The 21511-nt window shown below is 42.9% G+C and overlaps 1 protein-coding gene across 2 annotated transcripts; it reads right to left on the bottom strand.

Moving 5' to 3' along the window:
• Positions 1-71: 71 nt before the first annotated feature.
• LOC106586200 (polypeptide N-acetylgalactosaminyltransferase 3) lies at positions 72-19944 on the bottom strand. 2 transcript variants are annotated; one of them, XM_014173206.3, is made up of 12 exons: positions 19550-19944; positions 18523-18795; positions 17593-18168; positions 16616-16788; positions 14189-14338; positions 13504-13738; positions 13241-13358; positions 12844-13044; positions 1653-1784; positions 1324-1425; positions 1059-1211; positions 72-845 (listed from the first exon to the last, which is right to left on the bottom strand). In XM_014173206.3, exons 3-12 carry the CDS (start codon positions 18090-18092, stop codon positions 732-734), a joined length of 1878 nt encoding a protein of 625 aa, XP_014028681.1. In that variant the 5' UTR covers positions 18093-18168; positions 18523-18795; positions 19550-19944; the 3' UTR covers positions 72-731. The 2 variants fall into 2 exon arrangements, with proteins under 2 accessions (XP_014028681.1, XP_014028680.1); XM_014173205.3 differs by lacking the exon at positions 19550-19944 and having other exon boundaries at positions 18523-19507.
• Between the last annotated feature and the right edge of the window lie 1567 nt (positions 19945-21511).

Raw genomic sequence — 21511 nt, 5'->3', positions numbered from 1 at the left:
AGGGAGAATGCATGTCTAGTACCTTCCTGATATAATTACTTTGCATAACAAAAAGAGGCAGTAGTGGTAGATATTGAAAAACCTATAATGCAAACATTTATTTTAATAGAAAAGTAACCCTTGACGAGTCTTTGGTGCATACAATCTTAGTTATTCTGTTTATGCAAGAGGCACGTGCACTATTGCATTGTTTGAGATTCCATTTTGTTGTTGGTTTTCACATATCTACTGTATTAATAAATTATTCAGTGTAGGCAATAAAGAACAAGCCTTTGTAATTAAATAAAATAAAATGGAACTTTGATTTCCCTCTGGAGTAAGACAGAAACAAAAGAGAAAAAGAAAAGATAATAGTGGAAATCTCTCTTCATTAAGTACCCATCCAAAGTCACTCATTTCAGTCCCAGGTAGTGCCATCAATCCACAAACAGTGTTTTGCTTGAATAGCATTAGAAAAATAATCCCTTAACCCAAATCATGATAAAAAAAAGTGTGTTCCTTTTACAGTCTTCAGTATCAGTTTGAATGCTTCCTTCCCGAGGTTGCATATTCTCCTCAAAATCCCCAACTTTCCAGCAGCAGTTCTTCTACGTATAAAAATAAATACACATTCAATTTGATAATACATTTAAAAATGCACGCCAATTGCTACTTGTTCTAATGGTCCTAGAATGCCCAGGCACACGTCATCACTAGTGCCGAGGTCCATGTGTGGTCATGAGGTCATGTCCTCAGACAAAGAGCCACAGTTGGTATCTGTCTGAGGGGTTACATGCAACCAAGGAGGGGTGCTCATGTCGGGCACTCAGACACTGATTCCATCCTGGGATGAAGAATAACTGGTTCTACGCAAAGAGAAGACACACAGATTAGTCACCAACATCCTCAGTAGGAAATAACTAACATCCACTTTTATGGTGAAGATAATGAAAGAGAACCAGGCATCAACATCCCCAACAATTTGGTATTATTTCACAGTCAAAAGGATGAACCCCAGGATTTCAAGTAGAAATCTTGACTGAGCCCATTAGAATAGAGATGTGGGTCTTTGGTCTCACCTCCCTTAACTCCCACTTCTGTTCTGCTCCTACAAATGTGATGCGGCCTTTATACTGGCAGTCTTCCAGCTTCACGGCTGCCTCCGTCCCATGCAAACACAGCTCCTTCTGAATATTGTGCCGGATCTCGTGATGGGTCGAGTACTCAAAATACTGGGGGATCACAAAGAGCACGATAAGTCATCCTCTTGATTTCGAAAGTGACAGACAAAGTACTTATTTCCTTCATGACTGAACCCAGTCACTTTATTCCCTTCCCTCTGACCTGGTTTCCTCCGAGTCCGTGGCATGGATACAAGATCAGCCGCTTCCCTCCCTCGTTGTTCTCCCCTGCATCCAGACACGAGTCTTTTCCTACATTCTTCACCTGGAGGCACAAGGAAAGGGATTTCAGTGAAACACACAAGCTGTTCAAACAAGCCCAGCTGCGTCTACCTTAAGTGGTGCGAAGCTGCTCACTCCCCTGGCCTGGGCTGGAGCCCTCCTCTGAGCCCTCTGGAGCTGCTAAATGGAAACCCACTGTGGCCAGACATACTGTAGCTCTCTGTGGTCAGGAAAGAGCCAAGGAGAGGGGATAATGACGTGGGGGCTTACCGAGCCAAAGTGGAGTGGGTTGAGATCGGGCATGAAGACCTCTGGATACACGTTCTTCAAATACCAGGAGAAGCTCTTGCACTGCAGCCGCTCCCGGAGGTCCATGCGCTGCGCGACGTCTCCGAAGGCCCTCTGTGGAAATAATTCCAGGCAGCAGCCATTAAAGAGGGGGGAACTTTCTTAATTACTCACACTGCCCAGGCTTTGAACTGGGAGGGAAGCCTCCATTACCACTTCCCCACAGCCCGTCTAGCGGTGGAGCTCTGTGGTTGAAGATGGCGTCGAAGAGGATGGCAGACGTCTTACATGCTCCTAACCAGTTGTGCTAATTTGTTCGTATTTTTGTGTTGTTAGGAACTTATTTTTTTACTTATTCTGTATAAATTTGTTGCTGCTACCGTCTCTTATGACCGAAAATAACTTCTGGACATCAGAACTGCGATTACTCACCACAAACTGGAAGAAACGTTTTCCTTTAACGAGTCCGACGAGAAGGATATACTGCTCTCCCGGGAACAGGCCCAGATCCCCACCATTTGCATGAAGAAAAGACGGGGGAAAAGAGGATGCAGATCGGGCTGCCTTCTGAGAATCCGTAGGTGAGAGAGTAAACTCCCACTGCCATCCATCCTACTTCGCTAACATGCAATCATTGGAAAATAAAATTGATGACCTATGATTACGATTATCCTACCAACAGGACATTAGGAACTGTAATATCTTATGTTTCACCAGGGCGTGGCTGAACAACGACACAGATAATATATAGCTGGCAGGATTTTCAATGCACTGGCAGAACAGAGAAGCTACGTCTGGTAAGACGAGTGGTGGGGGTATGTGTCTTTTTGTCAATAACAGTTGGTGCGCGATGTCTAATATTAATTAAAGAAGTCTCTGGGTATTGCTCGCCTGAGTTAGAGTACCTTATGATAAGCTGTAGACCACACTATGTATACTATTTGTAGCCCTCTACTTTCCACCACAGACAGATGCTGGCACTAGGACCGAACTCAACCAACTCTATAAGGCCATAAGCAAACAAGAAATGCTCATCCAGAAGCGGCGCTCCTTGTGGCCGGGAACTGTAATGCAGGCAAACTTAAATCAGTTTTACTACATTTTTATCAGCATGTCACATGTGCAACCAGAGGAAAATAAAAAAACTCTAGACCACCTTCACTCCACACAAAGAGATGCAAACAAAGCTCTCCCCCGCCCTCCATTTGGAAAATCTGACCATAATGCTATCCTCCTGATTCCTGCTTACAAGCAAAAACTAAAGCAGGAAGAACCAGTGACTCGCCAATTACGAAATTGGTCAGATGACACGGATCCTACACTACAGGACTGTTTTGCTAGCACAGACTGGAATATGTTCCGGGATTCGTCCAATGGCATTGAGGATTATACAACCTCAGTCATCGGCTTCATCAATAAGTGCATCAACGACGCTAAAGGCTAGAGCTGCCGCTTTCAAGGAGCGGGACACTAATCCGGACGCTTATAAGAAATCCCGCTATGCCCTCAGACGAACAATCAAACAAGCAAGTGTCAATACAGGATTAAGATTGAATCCAACTACACCGGCTCTGACGCTCATCGGGTGTGGCAGGGCTTGAAAACTATTACGGACTACAAAGGAAAACCCAGCCACGAGCTCCCCAGTGACATGAGCCTACCAGACGAGCTAAATGCCTTTTATGCTCACTTCGAGGCAAGCAACACTGAAGCATGCACGAAAGCACCAGCTGTTCTGGATGACTGTGTGATAACGCTCTCAGTAGCCAATGTGAGCAAGACCTTTAAACAGGCGAACATTCACAAAGCCGCAGGGCCAGATGGATTACCAGGACGTGTACTCAAAGCATGCGCAGACCAACTGGCAAGTGTCTTCACTAACAGTTTCAACCTCTCCCTGACTGAGTCTGCAATACCAACATGTTTCAAGCAGACCACCATAGTCCCTGTGCCCAAGGTAGGGAAGGTAACCTGCCTAAATGATTACCTCCCTGTAGCACTCACGTCGGTAGCCATGAAGTGCTTTGAAAGGCTGGTCATGGCTCACAACAGCATCCTCCCGGACACCATTCGCATACCAATTCGCATACCACCCCAACAGATCCACAGATGACGCAATCTCAATCACACTACACACTGCCCTTTCCCACCTGGACAAAAGGAACACCCATGTGAGAATGCTGTTCATTGACTACAGCTCAGCTTTCAACACCATAGTGCCCACGAAGTTCTTCACTAAGCTAAGGACCCTGGGAATAAACACCTCCCTCTGCAACTGGATCCTGGACTTCCTGATGGACCACCCCAAGGTGGTAAGGGTAGGTAACAACACGTCTGCCACATTGATCCTCAACAATGGGGTCCCTCAGGGGTGTGTACTTAGTCCCCTCATGTACTCCCTGTTCACCCACGACTGTGTGGCCAAACACGACTCCAACACCATCATTAAGTTTGCTGACGACACAACAGTGGTAGGCCTGATCACCGACAACGATGGGACAGCCTATAGGGAGGAGGTCAGAGACCTGGCAGATTGGTGCCAGGACAACAACCTCTCCCTCAATGTGAGCAAGACAAAGGAGCTGATCGTGGACTACAGGAAAAGGCGGTCTGAACAGGCCCCCATTAACATCAATGGGGCTGTAGGGGAGCAGGTCAAGAGTTTCAAGTTCCTTAGTGTCCACATCACCAAAGAACTATCATGGTCCAAACACACCAAGACAGTCGTGAAGAAGGCACGACAAAACCTTTCCCCCTCAGGAGACTGAAAATATTTGTCATGGGTCCCCAGATCCTCAAAAGGTTCTACAGCTGCACAATCAAGAGCATCCTGACCGGTTGCATCACCGCCTGGTATGGCAACTGCTCGGCATTAGACCGCAAGGCACTACAGAGGGTAGTGCGTATGGCCCAATACATCACTGGGGCCAAGCTTCCTGCCATCCAGGACCTATATAATAGGCGGTGTCAGAGGAAAGCCACAAAATTGTCAGACTCCACTCACCGGTACCGGAGCGCCAAGTCAAGGACCAAAAGGCTCCTTAACAGCTTCTACCCCCAAGCCATAAGACTGCTGAATAATTAATCAAATGTCCACCCTGACTATTACATTGACCCCCCCCCATCCATTTGTTTGTACACTGCTGCTCGCTTTTTATTATCTATGCATAGTCACTTCACCCCTACCTACAGTTGAAGTCAGAGGTTTACATACACCTTAGCCAAATACATTTAAACTCAGTTTTTCACAATTCCTGACATTTAATCCTAGTAAGAATTCCCTGTCTTAGGTCAGTTAGGATCAGCACTTTATTTTAAGAATATGGAATGTCAGAATAATAGTTGAGAGAATGATTTATTTGAGATTTTATTTCTTTCATCACATTCCCAGTGGGTCAGAAGTTTACAAACACTCAATTAGTATTTCATAGCGTTGCCTATTTAAATTGTTTAACTTGAGTCAAACGTTTCAGGTAGCTTTCCACAAGCTTCCCACTATACGTTGGGTGAATTTTGGCCCATTCCTCCTGACAGAGCTGGTGTAACTGAGTCAGCTTTGTAGGCCTCCTTGCTCGCACACGCCTATTCAGTTCTGCCAACAGATTTTCAATAGGATTGAGGTCAGGGCTTCGTGATGGCCACTCCAATAACTTGACATTGCTGTCCTTAAGCCACAACTTTGGAAGTGGGTCATTGTCAATTTGGAAGACCCATTTGCGACCAAGCTTTAACTTCCTGACTGATGTCTTGAGATGTTGCTTCAAAATATCAACATCATTTTCCTCTCCTCATGATGCCATCTATTTTGTGAAGTGCACCAGTCCCTCCTGCAGCAAAGCACCCCCACAACATGATGCTGCCACTCCCGTACTTCACGGTTGGGATGGTGTTCTTCGGCATGCAAGCCTCCCCCTCTTTCCTCCAAACATAACAATGGTCATTATGGCCAAACAGTTCTATTTTTGTTTCATCGGACCAGAGGACATTTCTCCAAAAAGTACAATCTTTGTCCCCATGTGCAGTTGCAAACCGTAGTCTGGCTTTTTTATGGCGGTTTTGGAGCAGTGGCTTCTTCCTCGCTGAGCGGCCTTTCAGGTTATGACGATATACTGTGGATATAGATACTTTTGTACCTGTTTACTCCAGCATCTTCACAAGGTCCTTTGCTGTTGTTTTGGGATTGATTTGCACTTTTTGCACCAAAGTACGTTCATCTCTAGGAGACAGAACACGTCTCCTTCCTGAGCGGTATGATGGCTGCGTGGTCCCATGGAGTTTAAACTTGCATACTATTGTTTGTACAGATGAACGTGGCACCTTCAGGCATTTAGAAATGACTCCCAAGGATGAACCAGACTTGTGGAGGTCTACAATTTTATTTCTGTGGTCTTGGCTGATTTATTTTGATTTTCCCATGATGTCAAGCAAAGAGGCACTGAATTTGAAGGTAGGCCTTGAAATACATCCACAGGTGCACCTCCAATTGACTCAAATGATGTCAATTAGCCTATCAGAAGCTTCTAAAGCCATGACATCATTTTCTGGAATTTTCCAAGCTGTTTAAAGGCACAGTCAACTTAGTGTATATAAACTTACTGACCCACTGTAATTGTGATACAATGAATTATAAGTCAAATAATCTGTCTGTAAACAACTGCTGGAAAAATTACTTGTGTCATGCACACAGTAGATGTCCTAACTGACTTGCCAAAACTATAGTTTGTTAACAAGAAATTTGTAGAGTGGTTGAAAAACGAGTTTTAATGACTCCAACCTAAATGTATGTAAACTTCCGACTTCAACTGTACATGTAAAAATTACCTCAAATAACCTGTACCCCTGCACACTGACTCGGTACCGGTACCTCCTGTAAATAGCATCATTATTGTAATTGTGTTACTTTTTTAATGTATTTTTTCTATATTTAATTTTTATGTTTTTATTTATTATTATTATTATTATTATTTAAAAAATCTTTACTTTAGTTTATTTGGTAAATATTTTCTTAACTCTTCTTGAACTGCACTGTTGGTTAAGTGCTTGTATGTAAGCATTTCACGTTAAGGTCTACACTTGTATTCGGCGCATGTGACAAATAAAGTTTGATTGATAGATTGATTGATTTGATGGGTGACGGCTCGAAAGACAGCACCATGTATGGCAGAGTTTCAGTCTACCCAATCCCGTTTCAAGTAATTGGCACGCACCAAAAATATTTTGTACACATACAGATGTAGAATCTTAATTTGATCATCCCGTTGTATTTGAAGATTAAAAAGGCTTCTGAACTTCGTAATTTCCACTTTGAAATTTCAGACTTGATTTTCCCTCCCGAAAAATGTATCAACCCCTTCAAAAATGTCTATGAAGTATAATCCACATCATTCACATTTCCTGTTGCTGTAGAATTATTTTCCTGATGTAGCAAACTGGTTCAAATTAAGATCCTAAATCTGTACATAAGACAACTTAGCTGAAATACCACTGCAAATGATGAACCCTCTAGTCCAGAAATGTCTGCCTTTTTCCTTCTCTTTGCTTCATTTAAATTCATTAATGGAATCAACCCAGCGTTCAACGTTTCAAAAGAGTGCAGAGCAGACATTACTCAGTTATTGATTCACCCACAGTACAAACGCAGAGTATTTCAAGGAACTGAGAAAGCTTCTCCAGACAGGCCTTCAGTAACGAGAGCACTTGAGAGAGACAATGACGCAGATGATGTAAACAGCAGTGTGTGCTGATAACTGCTGTAGCTGTGCTCCATGAAGCTATTAGAGACTTCCTGCCTGTTAACAACTTGCTTGTTCTAGGTCCCAAGAAACAAAGAGATCTTCTGTTGAATCTGACAATTCATTTTGATGGTTGTTGTCATGACGTTGGCCTGTGGGTAAGGTTTATGACCCCCCCATATATACCTTTCTCCCTTCCCTCTCTCTCTGACTCTACTGAAGGACTCCTGAATAGCCTTTGTTAAACATAGAGAGTCTGGGAACATCAAACAAGTGGGGGGAAAGGAACCATATTTCGGTAATAGAACCAGTTGAAAATATGCATTGGTCCTTAATGTATATGATGTCTGTTCGGTGGTCATCTGAGACATTATGACTGATGACAGGACGACACAAACTGTATCTGGGAAAGTCTACACATTCTAGTTATCAGATTCACATGGAATTGTTGTGCAAATTAAATGTTTGAATATGAAACTATTTGTGATAAGATTAAATGTAATTTTAGCTTCCAAATGAGAGAATTGGGTTTTCATAAGTTTAGAGCCCTGCTCAATCAGTGGCCCGCCCCTGTGAAGAGACATGGGTTATAAACTATGAAACACACCCTTCTCTCCCTCCACTATATAAGCCCTTGACAAAAATGTAACCTCCTGTTCCGAGGACGATAGGACGACGGTCCATACGTTAAAGGACTAACACGTCAACTACAGAACTAAGCCAACCTCAGCGTGAGCTTTGGTTGTGAATGGTATGAACTTTGAACTCTTATTCACTAAAGAAGTGAGACCTCCTAGCCGTTGAGTTAGCAACAGCAGCTGTAAACGTGGGCTAGGAAAGGACGGACGACATATCCAGTCTAACACACAACGAAGATACTACAACGTATCCAATTTTCCACCAGAGACATTCTTCCGAGGACAGGAAGATCTCTGTTGGCCAACACGGCCAGCATCTATGACCAACGTACCGAAGCGCAGCTCAGAGTAAATATTTATTGCATTTTCCTTTTCCAAATGGGCGGTAATTTAGAATGCATAAGATACTGTATTTATGAAAGCTTAGCTTCTCCCTTTGTTCCTCAGTCTCCCGCTCTTTCATTCAAGCCCAACCCCCTCTCTTTGTGTAACAAGCCATCATACAGGTTCCGTCCACAAGGGATGTTTTCTGTATGACATAATTTGCATTCTGTGTATATGTAATTCTGTGTGATTAGTTAGGTATTTAGTAAATAAATAATGAAACCCAATTTTGTATTGATGATTCAACTTGTTAGCCAGGGTTCGTGAAGATAACCAAGAATTTACAACTTTCAGATGAGACTGAAATAAGGTAACGATAAATATTGACTGCTATTGATGTAAAATATTACTAGGTCTTTCAGAGTTTATTCGGATGATAACAGCTCTATAAACACTCTTTCGTGGTCCCCCGACTTTCTAGTTAATTACATTTACATGATTAGCTCAATCAGGTAATATTAATTACAGAGAAAGGATTTTATAGAATAGCATGTCATATCACTTAATCCGGCATAGCCAAAGACTGCTCCATTGTACAGTCGTCTCAAATAAAACTGTGAAGGACCTCGGCGTTACTCTGGACCCTGATCTCTCTTTTGAAGAACATATCAAGACTGTTTCAAGGACAGCTTTTTTTCATTTACATAACATTGCAAAAATCAGAAACTTTCTGTCCAAAAATGATGCAGAAAAATTAATCCATGCTTTTGTTACTTCTAGTTTGGACTACTGCAAAGCTCTACTTTCCGGCTACCCGGATAAAGCACTAAATAAACTTCAGTTAGTGCTAAATGCGGCTGCTAGAATCCTGACTAGAACCCAAAAATTTGATCATAATACTCCAGTGCTAGCCTCCCTACACTGGCTTCCTGTTAAGGCAAGGGCTGATTTCAAGGTTTTACTGCTAAACTACAGAGCATTACATGGGCTACATACCTACACGTACGCTACGGTCACAAGACGCAGGCCTCCTAATTGTCCCTAGAATTTCTAAGCAAACAGCTGGAGGCAGGGCTTTCTCCTATAAAGCTAAATTTTTATGGAATGGTCTGCCTACCCATGTGAGAGATGCCTTTAAGTCTTTACTGAAGACTCATCTCTTCAGTAGGTCCTATGATTGAGTGTAGTCTGGCCCAGGAGTGTGAAGGTGAACGGAAAGGCTCTGGAGCAACAAACCGCCCTTGCTGTCTCTGCTTGGCCAGTTCCCCTCTCTCCACTGGGATTCTCTGCCTCTAACCCTATTACAGGGGCTGAGTCACTGGCTTATTGGTGTTCTTCCATGCCGTCCCTAGGAGGGGTGTGTCGCTTGTGTGGGTTGAGTCATTGACGTGGTCTTCCTGTCTTGGTTGGCGCCCCCCCTTGGGTTGTGCTGTGGCGGAGATCTTTGTGGGCTATACTCGGCCTTGTATCAGGATGGTAAGTTGGTGTTTGAAGATATCCCTCTAGTGGTGTGTGGGCTGTGCTTTGGCAAAGTGGGTGGGGTTATATCCACAGTGTCTCCTGACCCCTCCTGTCTCAGCCTCCAGTATTTATGCTGCAGTAGTTTATGTGTCAGGGGGCTAGGGTCAGTCGGTTATATCTGGAGTATTTCTCCTGTCTTATCCGGTGTCCTGTGTGAATTTAAGTATGCTCTCTCTAATTCTCTCTTTCTCTCCTTCTTTCTTTCTCTCTCTCGGAGGACCTGAGCCCTAGGACCATGCCTCAGGACTACCTGGCATGATGACTCCTTGCTGTCCCCAGTCCACCTGGCCATGCTGCTGCTCCAGTTTCAACTGTTCTGCCTGCGGGCTATGGAACCCTGACCTGTTCACCGGACGTGCTACCTGTCCCAGACCTGCTGTTTTCAACTCTCTAGAGACAGCAGGAGCGGTAGAGATACTCTCAATGATCGGCTATGAAAAGCCAACTGACATTTACTCTTGAGGTGCTGGCTTGTTGCACCCTCGACAACTACTGTGATTATTATTATTTGACCATGCTGGTCATTTATGAACATTTGAACATCTTGGCCATGTTCTGTTATAATCTCCACCCGGCACAGCCAGAAGAGGACTGGCCACCCCTCATAGCCTGGTTCCTCTCTAGGTTTCTTCCTAGGTTTTGGCCTTTCTAGGGAGTTTTTCCTAGCCACCGTGCTTCTACACCTGCATTGCTTGCTGTTTGGGGTTTTAGGCTGGGTTTCTGTACAGCACTTTGAGATATCAGCTGATGTAAGAAGGGCTATATAAATACATTTGATTTGATTTGAACAACTATAAACTACTAATAGCCTTGAGCACAGAAGGTTTTCCTCAAATGGATTTCTCTTAGTCACAAAGGATACTAGTCAATTCTTCTTATTTCACATCTCATACTGGGCTAATTTTAGTATTGTACATACTGTACCATGGACATCAAAACTGATGTTCCCCTCTGGAGAATGTGTTTGCATATGTGACCTTGTTCAGACTTTGTCCAGACTATACATAACCAACAGACGGCCTAGGCCCAGAGTGTGGCACAGGAGGCTGCCGAGGGGAGGAAGGCTTATAATAATGTTAATAACTAGTCTGCAGTCAGAATGAGAACATTAGTATGTGCAGAACAAACGGCTACTGTTAAAACATTACTGTTGGGTGTTGGGCAGGTGTGGGCAACTTTGATGGCGGTGGGGCCCACAACAAAAATCTAAACTGAGATAAAAATGTAAATGATTTCGTGCAATTCTACGTATTTTGCCATGGAGTGTAGAGAAAATGTTGCCGTTTTAAAGCAAGTTTGCTGCAATTCTATACATTTTCCCATAGGGTGGAGAGAAATGTTAGCAGTGTTTAACATGATATCTGAGTGAGACTGACTAACAAAATCAATGGGGGCCACCTGGCCGGTAATTCGACCATGAAAACAAGTAACAAGTTTAGATAGCTGTCCGCTAAACTAACCTTCCAATCTACAAAATGTTTGCTGACATGGACTAATTGACAGACTATCAGAGACTGATATAACAAGATAAAAACTGCTGTTGCACAACCAAATTTCAAAATTGCATCTTGTGTATTCTACTATTCTAACTATTCTAACTCTCGTAAGTTGTTCAGTCATTTATATATTTATACATACACATACATACATACATACATACATACATACATACATACATACATACATACATACATACATACATACATACATACATACATACATATATATATATCACACACTATATGTATAAAAGTATGTGGACACCCCTTCAAATGAGTGGATTTGACTATTTCAGCCACACCCGTTGCTGACAGGTGTATAAAATCAAGCACCAAGCCATGCAATCTCCATAGACAAACACTGGCAGTGACTTTCAACGTGTCACAATCATAGGATGCCACCATATCAAGATATCAGTTTGTCAAATTCTGCCCTGCTAGAGTTGCCCCGTTCAACTGTAAGTGCTGTTATTGTGAAGTGGAAACGTCTAGGAGCAACAACGGCTCAGCGGCGAAGTGGTAAGCCACACAAGTTCACAGAATGGGACCGCCAAGTGCGAAGCGCATATAAATCTTTTGTCCTCAGTTGCAACACTCACTACCGAGTTCCAAACTGCCTCTGGAAGCAACATCAGCAACTGTTCATCGGTAGCTTCATGAAATGGGTTTCCATGGCCGAGCAGCCGAAGCCTAAGATCACCATGCGTAATGTCAAACATCGGCTTGAGTGGTGTAAAGCTCTCGTTCTCTGGAGTGATGAATCACGCTTCACCATCTGGCAGTCAGACGGACTAATCTGGATTTGGCGGATGCCAGGAGAAAGCTATCTGCCCGAATGCTTAGCGCCAACTGTAAAGTTTGGTGGCGGAGGAATAATAGTCTGGGGCTGTTTTTCATGGTTCGGGCTAGGCCCCTTAACAGTACAGCCTACAATGACATTCTAGACAATTCTGTGCTTCCAACTTTGTGGCAACAGTTTGGGGAAGGCCCTTTCCTGTTTCAGCATGACAATGCCCCTGTGCACCAAGCGAGGTCCATACAGAAATGGTTTGTCGAGATCAGTGTGGAAGAAGTTGACTGGCCTGCACAGAGCCCTGACCTCAACCCCTACAGCAGGGGTGGTGCAACTCAATATTAATTCTTAATGTTTGATATACTGTAAATAAATATATTTACACACACACACACACACACACACACACACACACACACACACACACACACACACACACACACACACACACACACACACACACACACACACACACACACACACACACACACACACACACACACCCGAGGGCCTTCAAAAGGGGGACCGGACGCGAGTTACCCATCCCTGCTGTAGGGGATGGATTCACGGTTTTAGAACACCTGTCCTATTTCTGGGGTTATCAGCCTGCCTATCTGGGTTTAAATGTACAAAAATATAACAATGTCACTCAGAAATACCACATACGTCTTTGGCCAGCTGTGCAGCTTGTTGGTTGCGTCGGTAGAAGATTTCCTTGTAGTCGTCCATCCAGACCTCGGCCAGCCGCACCTGGTTGCGTGCGATCACCTGGGTGCCCTTGGGGAAGGTGTGCGGACTCTTGGTGCGGAACACATGACCCACGATGGAGCAAGGGATTATTTCTAGCTGACCCCCACACTGCCACACCTACAGACAGGCAGGCAGACAGACAGAGGTAACACACCCAGCACTGTTAGAAATACTTGGCATGATGACTATACTGTAACCGGTACTGCTGCATAATATAAAGACAGGATGAATCACTTACAATAGCACTGATGACACCCTAATACATGCTGTTGTCTATCTATCTATGTAGAAAGGCAAGTGATCCTTCTCTTACTCTGAAAGACATTTCGATATTCTCCCCTCCCCAGATTTCCATTTGTTCATCATAGCTTCCGATAAGATAGAAGTAGTCCTTGGAGATAGAGAAGAGTCCCCCAGCAAAAGTTGGTGTCCTGTGAAGTAAAAGAAATCCACTGAATAGAGGGTCCAGATCTTTTTTTTTACACTCAGCTGAGGAATAGACAATTCACAACCACCTATCAAGGAATACACGTGTTTGGCATGCCTGAAAGTAGGCATTCACATAGTTCTTCTCACTTGATAGGATAAGTCTCATCCTTTCTCCGTTGTTTTTCGTGGTCCGGTAGACTCTCCCAGCCAAAGGACAGGCCCCAGTCAAAGTTACCACGGTTGTGGTTCTGTCCGTATGGCGAGGGCTTCATAAACTCAAAGGTGTTGAGGTCAATGGTTGTAATGTCAGGACTCACTACCGCAGTGTAATTCTCTGCTATCCTGGCCAGTAGAGGCTCCAGCCAGCCATTGAAGCATTCACCTGTTGGATACGCATTCACCATCAGCCGAACAATACAACCACTAAATAGCATTGCATTTTAAATGTGAAACACTTTATCGACAAAGAACATAGAAGCCTGTGCTATAAAAGCAATCACTTTGAGAATATACCTAAAATACCACAAATTAAATCACCTGTGAGCTGAACAAATAAATGTAACACTCATTTGATATTTTACCAGGCCACCTGGAAGCAGCCACCACAAAAATAGAAGATATGTTACATTCCAATAACCATAATATGTTGTGGCATTACTGCCATGCCCTAAACAGCATGTGAATTTTGCTAGTATTCTGAGTCTTAGTGTGTAGGTGGATTAACAAATGTCTAAAAGGCTGAGCTGTTCTGGTTGTTCCAGCCTGATGACTCAGCTGTTTGACGTCAGTGCTGTGTCCGTGCTGTGGTGTGTCCGTGCGTGTGTGGACTAACAGTGAGCGTCAAGGAAGGTGAGGATGTCTCCAGTGGCCACAGAGGCTCCCAGCAGCCGAGCAGTGATCAGGCCCTTTCTCTCCCGCTGACGTACCACGCGCACAATGTGCAGCCGCTTCAAATACTCATCCAGCTCCTCCTTCAATGCATCTGTGAAAGGAAATGAACCAACTGCATTAGCTGTGGAACTGCCAATCTATAAATGGACAGTGCCAATCAGGTTCAATACGAGAGGACTTACTAGAGCAACCTACAGAAAAAAAGCTTTAAAATGTAAGAATAAACCCAATAAGCAAAATACAATGAAATGATCAGGTCATTTCATCTTCTGCTAAAATTCCTACCTCAGTGCAGTGACTGTTTCCGGGGGAGTAGGCCTCTACCTCAACTTGGCCCCCCAGTGAGGAAGCTTACACTTCAACGGAGTGAATGAAAGAGTGAGTGAGATGCCTGGCTTTCATCTAATAGCAGGCTATTCCCAACAAATGACAGAGGGTTTTGAGTGTCACTCAGTGAGGTTGCATTGCCTGCGGGGAATCACAGGTATAATATTGCAGATAGATTTGGGGTTATATCAAAATAATGGTTTGCAGAATTTCTAATCCCTCCATTTTTATTTTATTTCAAACCTACCACCCATAACTGCCAAGAATACACCTTCTACTGCTATTCACAGCTATCGTCACTCACATGTACAGTACTCTCTAATCTTATTTACAACCCTCAGTTGTCCCCATACTAACCCATCTCTCCCGGTTCACTAACATTTTACTACTTCCTTTAGCAAAACATCCTGGGTCGTTCCATGTCATATCAGCAAGCCATGACACCCACCATCTCAGATTGTTCGGAAATCGTTTCTGTAGTCAGAAACAGACAAGATAAGCATTTTGGAAACATCATTTTATTAAACTAGAATTTGATATCTGAGAATTTAGCTAATTGATTGCACACAAATTTGCCATTTTAAATGTACAGGATTCACTTAAAGTTCAATAATTATAGAGCATTTCTTTGGATTTCTCATGTCATGTCTTTCTCATTTTTAGAAAATGGTTTGGTCCAAATCTGATGTTAGGTACTATAATTCTTTAAAAAGAATGACCTAATAGCAGGAACAGCACCATCTACTGGTCAGAACCTGGCAATATCAGGATATAGGATGGGACATAAACCAAACAACTTCAATGACTAATTTCACTAAACAGGGGAAAGAAACTTTCACCAAATTCACTGAGAATACATTACATAGGATGAAAAAGCAATACTCTGAGCTGCAGCTCCATAGTACTTGTCAGACACAGAGAAGTGATACTATACACTTGTTGTTGGGATTGGGATTGGCATGGGGTGTGGCGGTGGGGGTGGGGGTGTGGGTGGCTTTTGAAAATGTCTTTAGTTTCTTCATAAAAATTGTAATAAAGCATACTTTTACCCATTTTTCTCCCCAATTTCATGGTATCCAACTCGTAGTTACAGTTTTGTCCCATCGCTGCAACTCCCCTACGGACTCGGTAGAGGCGAAGGTCAAGAGCCATGTGTCCTCCGAAACACAACCCTGCCAAGCTGCACTGCTTCTTGACACACTGCTCGCTTAACCCAGAAGCCAGCCGCACCAATGTGTAGGAGGAAACACCGTCCAGCTGGCAACTACAGTCAGCTTGCAGGTGCCGGGCCCGCCACAAGGAGTCGCTAGAGCGCGATAGGACAAGGAAATCCCGGCCAGCCAAACCCTCCCCTAACCCGGACGATTCTGGGCCAAATGTGTGCCGCCACATGGGTCTCCCGGGCACGGCTGGCTGTGACACGGCCTGGGATCGAACCCGGGGCTGTAGTGATGCCTCAAGCACTGCAAGCAGTGCCTTAAACGCTGTGTCATTCGGGAGGCCTGCTTCATTTCTAACTCATTGTAAGAAAAAAGTTTGGTCCAAATCGGATGTTAGGTACTATATATGGATCCTATAAATTAAATTAAAATGGCAAATTTGGGTGTTATCAATTAGCTTCATTTCTCAGAGATCAAATTATATTTCAACAAAATAATGTTGCATATATGCTAATCCTATCGGTTTATAATTACAGAAACGATTTCAGAACAATCTAAGATGGTGGTGTCAAAATCATCTTTCTTATGCTTTTTGGAGGTGGAATGACCATCCTATTTTCCCTCGGCCTTGTTTCCCTCAGCCTGACGCCTGTTTACAAGAGCAAACTCTGACTCAATTCTCCACAGACTAGCTAGCCCCTCTTAGGAAGGCCTTCACTAGCAGTGCTGCTTCCTGCTATAACCCCCTTCACAAGAAGCCAGGGTGCCAGCCTGCACATTTCATGGCACACCAGCGGGCCGCCTAACAGGCTGCCTGACTAAAATTAAAGTGAGAACACGGTGGTCCTGCCATCTGCCTGGCCGGCTGGTTAGTTCCTTACCGTCCACGCTGGCATCGTCCACCAGGATGATCTCCTTGAGGAAGATGGCAGGGGAGGTGTGAAGGACGCTGTACACCGTCCTCAGCAGAGTGCTCCAGCCTTCGTTGTGAAACACAATGATCACGCTGGTGGTCAGCAAGGGGGGACAACGCTTGAATGTTTGCTCGATACATCTGCAAAAGAAAACCATTAAAAAAATTAGGTGGTGTCTTTTATGGTCCCTGAGAGGGCTTTCAGTGCAGGACTGTGGCTGAAACATCTGAAGTCCTTCCTTAAGGGATGTATGTTTCAGTTGTGTCATTGGGATATGGTACTCCCTTGAAAATGCCAACAAAATCAGACACAGTCTGAATCTGTCTAAATTACCCCATTAAAAATAGAAACATGGACAGACTTGTTAACTTAGCCAAACAAAACTCCCAGTCACATTTACTGGGCACACATGCTGAAACAATGTTTCAGACAGAAAAACTCAGCCTGTGGTTGGAGTGAAATTTTCCTCAATAACTAAAAGAAAATATCAAAGACTTGTTTGGGTTAAAACCATCATGTCCGTTGGAGACACATTATATAATGTTATTTTCTCCTTCCTTCTGTGGTCATTCAGTATGTGACTTCGGTTTCATACTGAGCCACTGAGACAAGACATAAAAATATATGGAAACTGAATCCCTCTACAGAGGAATGGTTCTATTGAACACCACACGGTGGAGCTGCTATGTGATGAGGAGAAACTTCCTTTGAGATGTTCGCTTCATATTAGAATGGTTTACAACAGAACCTATAATGATAGAATTTCCATCATAAACAGGGCCACTGACCCCAAGATTTACTAGACATTTTTACATGGCCATGTTGGTTTGAACTGAAGCATACGGCACTGCGGCAATACATTTTAGAGCATGTATATGGAAACAACTGTGAAAGCTACCATAACAGCACAAATATGGCTAGCTAATTATTGAGAAATAACATACTCTGGTGGTCTGGTGTCTGGGCCCAAGTCACGGCTGAGAGAGATGCGGTCGCTGGCGTAGAGGTTAAAGCAGTGTTTCTCCTCTCCCCGATCCTTCTCCTTCTGTTCAGCAGGGCTCAGTTTGTCTGTGTGAAAGGGCTTCCCAGAGGCTCCGGGGTCATTGGGGTCCTGAGGTGGACGCTCTAGGACTGGCCTCAGCTCAGCAGCCGTGTAGGTCCCTGACAAACAGGAGAAGTCCCCTGCAGTCTCCTGCTGACGCACTGGGGCTTTGATCTGCATCTTTGGCATGGCGTCCCGGAAGTTATTGACGGCCCCCATCACCATGCCCAGCACGGCATCCCGCTTGACAGCTATCTCCTTCAGCCAGGGCTCTTCTTGTGTGGGACTTTGGCTTACTACCTCACGTTGTATAAGGAACAAAAATGTGACAAAAATAAAGGCCACTATCACCAGCTTCAAGGGGTGTAATCGCCTTCTGAGAACTCTGCGGAGACCACTCATTCTTCTGGAGATGGGTGGAGTAGATTTCTTTGAGACAGCACTTCACCGAACACACAGTCAGTTGCAAGGAGGTAACCTTAAAAAGTAAGTTAGAAAGAATCTGACAAACGTGTCAAATAAACAGAGGCAATAAGCAAGATCATATAACTCAGTTTCACATGCATGGAAAAAAAAATACGTTTTTCTTCCAAGCTGAGAACAGAATGAACTGTTACATGCTATTTGAATTATGAACTTCCACACATGAAAGCAGGAAAGTAACAAGATATGTGATTGTTTGGCTCCAATACTTTGTCCATTAAAAGAGTCGGAGAAACGTTTTACTGTACAGTAGTCTCCTAAATGACAGGATAGATCAGGCTACTATAAAATGTACTTGTCATAGCGCTGCAGTTTAACATTCTTTTCGGGAAAATAATGTGAGACTTACCTGGACATTACATAATAAGGATGGGATCTGCAATCCAAACCCTTGATGAAAAAAAGTCAATTCATTTATGTCAAGCTTATCGCTAAAAGAAAATCCTCTTCAAAATATGCGGATTTCCAGATAAATTGTTGCCCAAAAAAATACAGTCAATACAGTTGTGGAGCGTTTCTCAATCTCTACAAAGTACTTCCGTCTCGTTGGATCCAGGTGCGCTCCTTTCAGGTAGAGGGTGGAACCCTTTTCAGTTGGCACGCGTAAGTAGAGCGGATCTTTCTGTTAAACCCCAAAGCCATGCAATTATTAAATGAGTGAAACATTGCAAAGCAGCAGGCATTCTGAGAACAAATTATGAATTTGTCATTTGGCACATAAAGTATGCGTCTATTTGTGTCAGTTGCAAAAACCACTTTGATTTACTCCAGCTACAAAGCTAGACCTCTCCGTGTGCCCCAAATTAAAAAGTGTTATCTTGCAGTCACTTTGTCTCAGGCAATATTGGAAATAGTCGACTCTGCGGGATAGGTCTGATCTAATAATGGTGTCAATTCTTAAAATAATAGGATTTGTTCAGCCAGCCATTCATTGAGACTGTTGCTGGGTTACAAATAGCGGAGGAACGTATCCTATACCTCTCTCATAGGCACCGCATCCAATCAGGCTACTTAGAAGAATAACAGGTCGCCTACATAAGACGCGGTATAGGTCTACCCTACAGAAATAAGTGAGCATAAATGTATACTAATGTGAGCTATGCTAGATTATGTAGCGTGTGAATGTTATGTATAATACAATAAGAGAGCGAACTGTTGATCAGAATTGTCAAATATTCAAACAAAGCCGGTATAGCGCATCTGTTACAAAGTATCATACTGTAAGCTACAGAATAAGTTATCAGATGGCTCAGTAAAGAGCATTACACGACAGGCTCATACGTTTAACGTTACCGTTTACACTAGAATCAAAGTCCAAGCTTGAGTTTTTATCCTCTAGCCTGAAGAAAAGTAATGACTGAAAATGTGCCACTCACCGAACATTTTGGACCCTCTGAGACATATCCCAACATATTCCTGCTTGCCAAGTCACCCTGGCAGATGGTATTCATAAAGTGTTCGATGCTTGAGGGGGTAAAGAAAAGACGTGGACGCGGTAGCCATTCGAAGAAGGAATACTCCGGTGCCCAGTTAGGAGTCTTGTCAAGCAGGATCAACAAGTGACACAATTCACCATGTCTGTTCTCCTCTCCTTCTTGGTACTTAGCCTACAGCACAAGCTCAGTGTTGTGGAAGTGACTTTTTCCATTACAGGAATGGCCTCTATTACATCTTCTAGTTGAAATAGGCATATATGAAAAAGTAATAACCAAACCGTTACCGTTGGAATACTCATTCTATATTCTTAATATCAACTCTTTACAAAACATAAAGTCACTGCATATAATTTCCATTAGTGTGTGTGTGTGTATGCAGTGTTGGGGAAGCTACTCTGAAGATATAGTTTACCAAGCTACCAATTATTTCACACTGGAAGAAGCTAAGCTACACTAAAGCTACCCTTAAGAAATATATAGTTTACTGAACTAAAGTTACTTTGAAAAAGTAGTTCACTCCATCCAAACTACTTCATGAAAAATGATCAAATGTGAAATGTCATAGACTACAAATTGCAAGAACACGTCACTCTGGAGTCAAATGTTTACATAATGCGTAATTTAGCCGGTTAACACAAACATTGTGAAAATTAGGCAGGTCTGATTGCGAAAAATAAAGGAAATCTTGCCTACCCATATTTTTTCAACTATTTTTGCCAAAAATAGTAGTGTGTAGTTCCACTAGTTACATGGCAAAAAGGAATTAACTACTGAAAACACTACCACGATTTGAATTTAGTTCAACTACCACCAAGCTAATTCAATTACTAATTGAACTACATGTAGTTCACTACTCCCCATTACGGTGTGTATGTGCGTGTGAACTTTTCAATATTATTTCTCAATACACTGGTAATTGGCATAATGTACGTGCTGTTCTTATAACTTAAACTTCATAGATGACTTTTCAAATACTGTTGTAAAGAAAAACATTTGAAAGACATGTTATGGGTCATTAAGCTCAATGGTCATTAGGCTACTGGTACAATACTTAGAGTTTGGGTGTGTGTCTTGGCAGTGGGAGTCAACATTCAATATAGTACCCTTAACCTCCCTATGGGAGGGTTCTGTCCACTCCCAGAGTGGTATTTCCCTTAATTAAAAATAACAACCTTATATGTATAACAAACAAGAAAACACATTATCAACAGAGTGGATGACACCATCAAATCTAGATCAAGTCTAATGTAACTGACTGGCACTGAGTTGGATGCACATATTCATTCCTAACTTGGAAGTAACTGCATGTCTCCATCCCAAATGGCACCCTCTCAATGAAGTGCACTACTTTTGACCAGGGCCATTTGGGACGTAACCCATGTCTGATTTGCTGTGTAATGACTATGCCTTAATAAGGAGTTCAAGGATTTAAAAACAATTTAAGATGCATTTAAAGTTAATACATTTAAGACCAGGTACCACACCCTAATAGAGGACCACCCCCCTTAATCAAATCACAATACACTTTTACCAGTTGAATATAGATAACAATATAATCCTTTTTTTATTAAAAAAAAATCGGAAATATTGTATTAAATATACACGTATTTGCATATCCAATTCTTTTACAATTTTTCTGTCTGTAAAATACTAAAGACATGTATGTAAAAAGCATTTTTGGCAAATGTTTCTGAAGAAAACGTTATCTAGAATAAATAATTGACAATATATCAACAATTCCCTCTGGGCAAGTCTCGAGAATATGGGTGCGTTCATATATTCACTCTGGCTATTTACTCCGATTTCAGAGCACTCACGTCTGCATGTGCCAGAGCACAAAATAATTGATGAATATTACAAACGCTCAACACCAGTTATGTTCAGGGTCCAACACTGGACCTT

This window comes from Salmo salar, chromosome 25 (genome assembly GCF_965601325.2).
Source record: "Salmo salar chromosome 25, fSalSal1, whole genome shotgun sequence".
NCBI classification, from domain to species: domain Eukaryota; kingdom Metazoa; phylum Chordata; class Actinopteri; order Salmoniformes; family Salmonidae; genus Salmo; species Salmo salar.
Note: the sequence above shows the minus strand (reverse complement) of the source record. Positions and strands in the feature narration are given on the sequence as shown.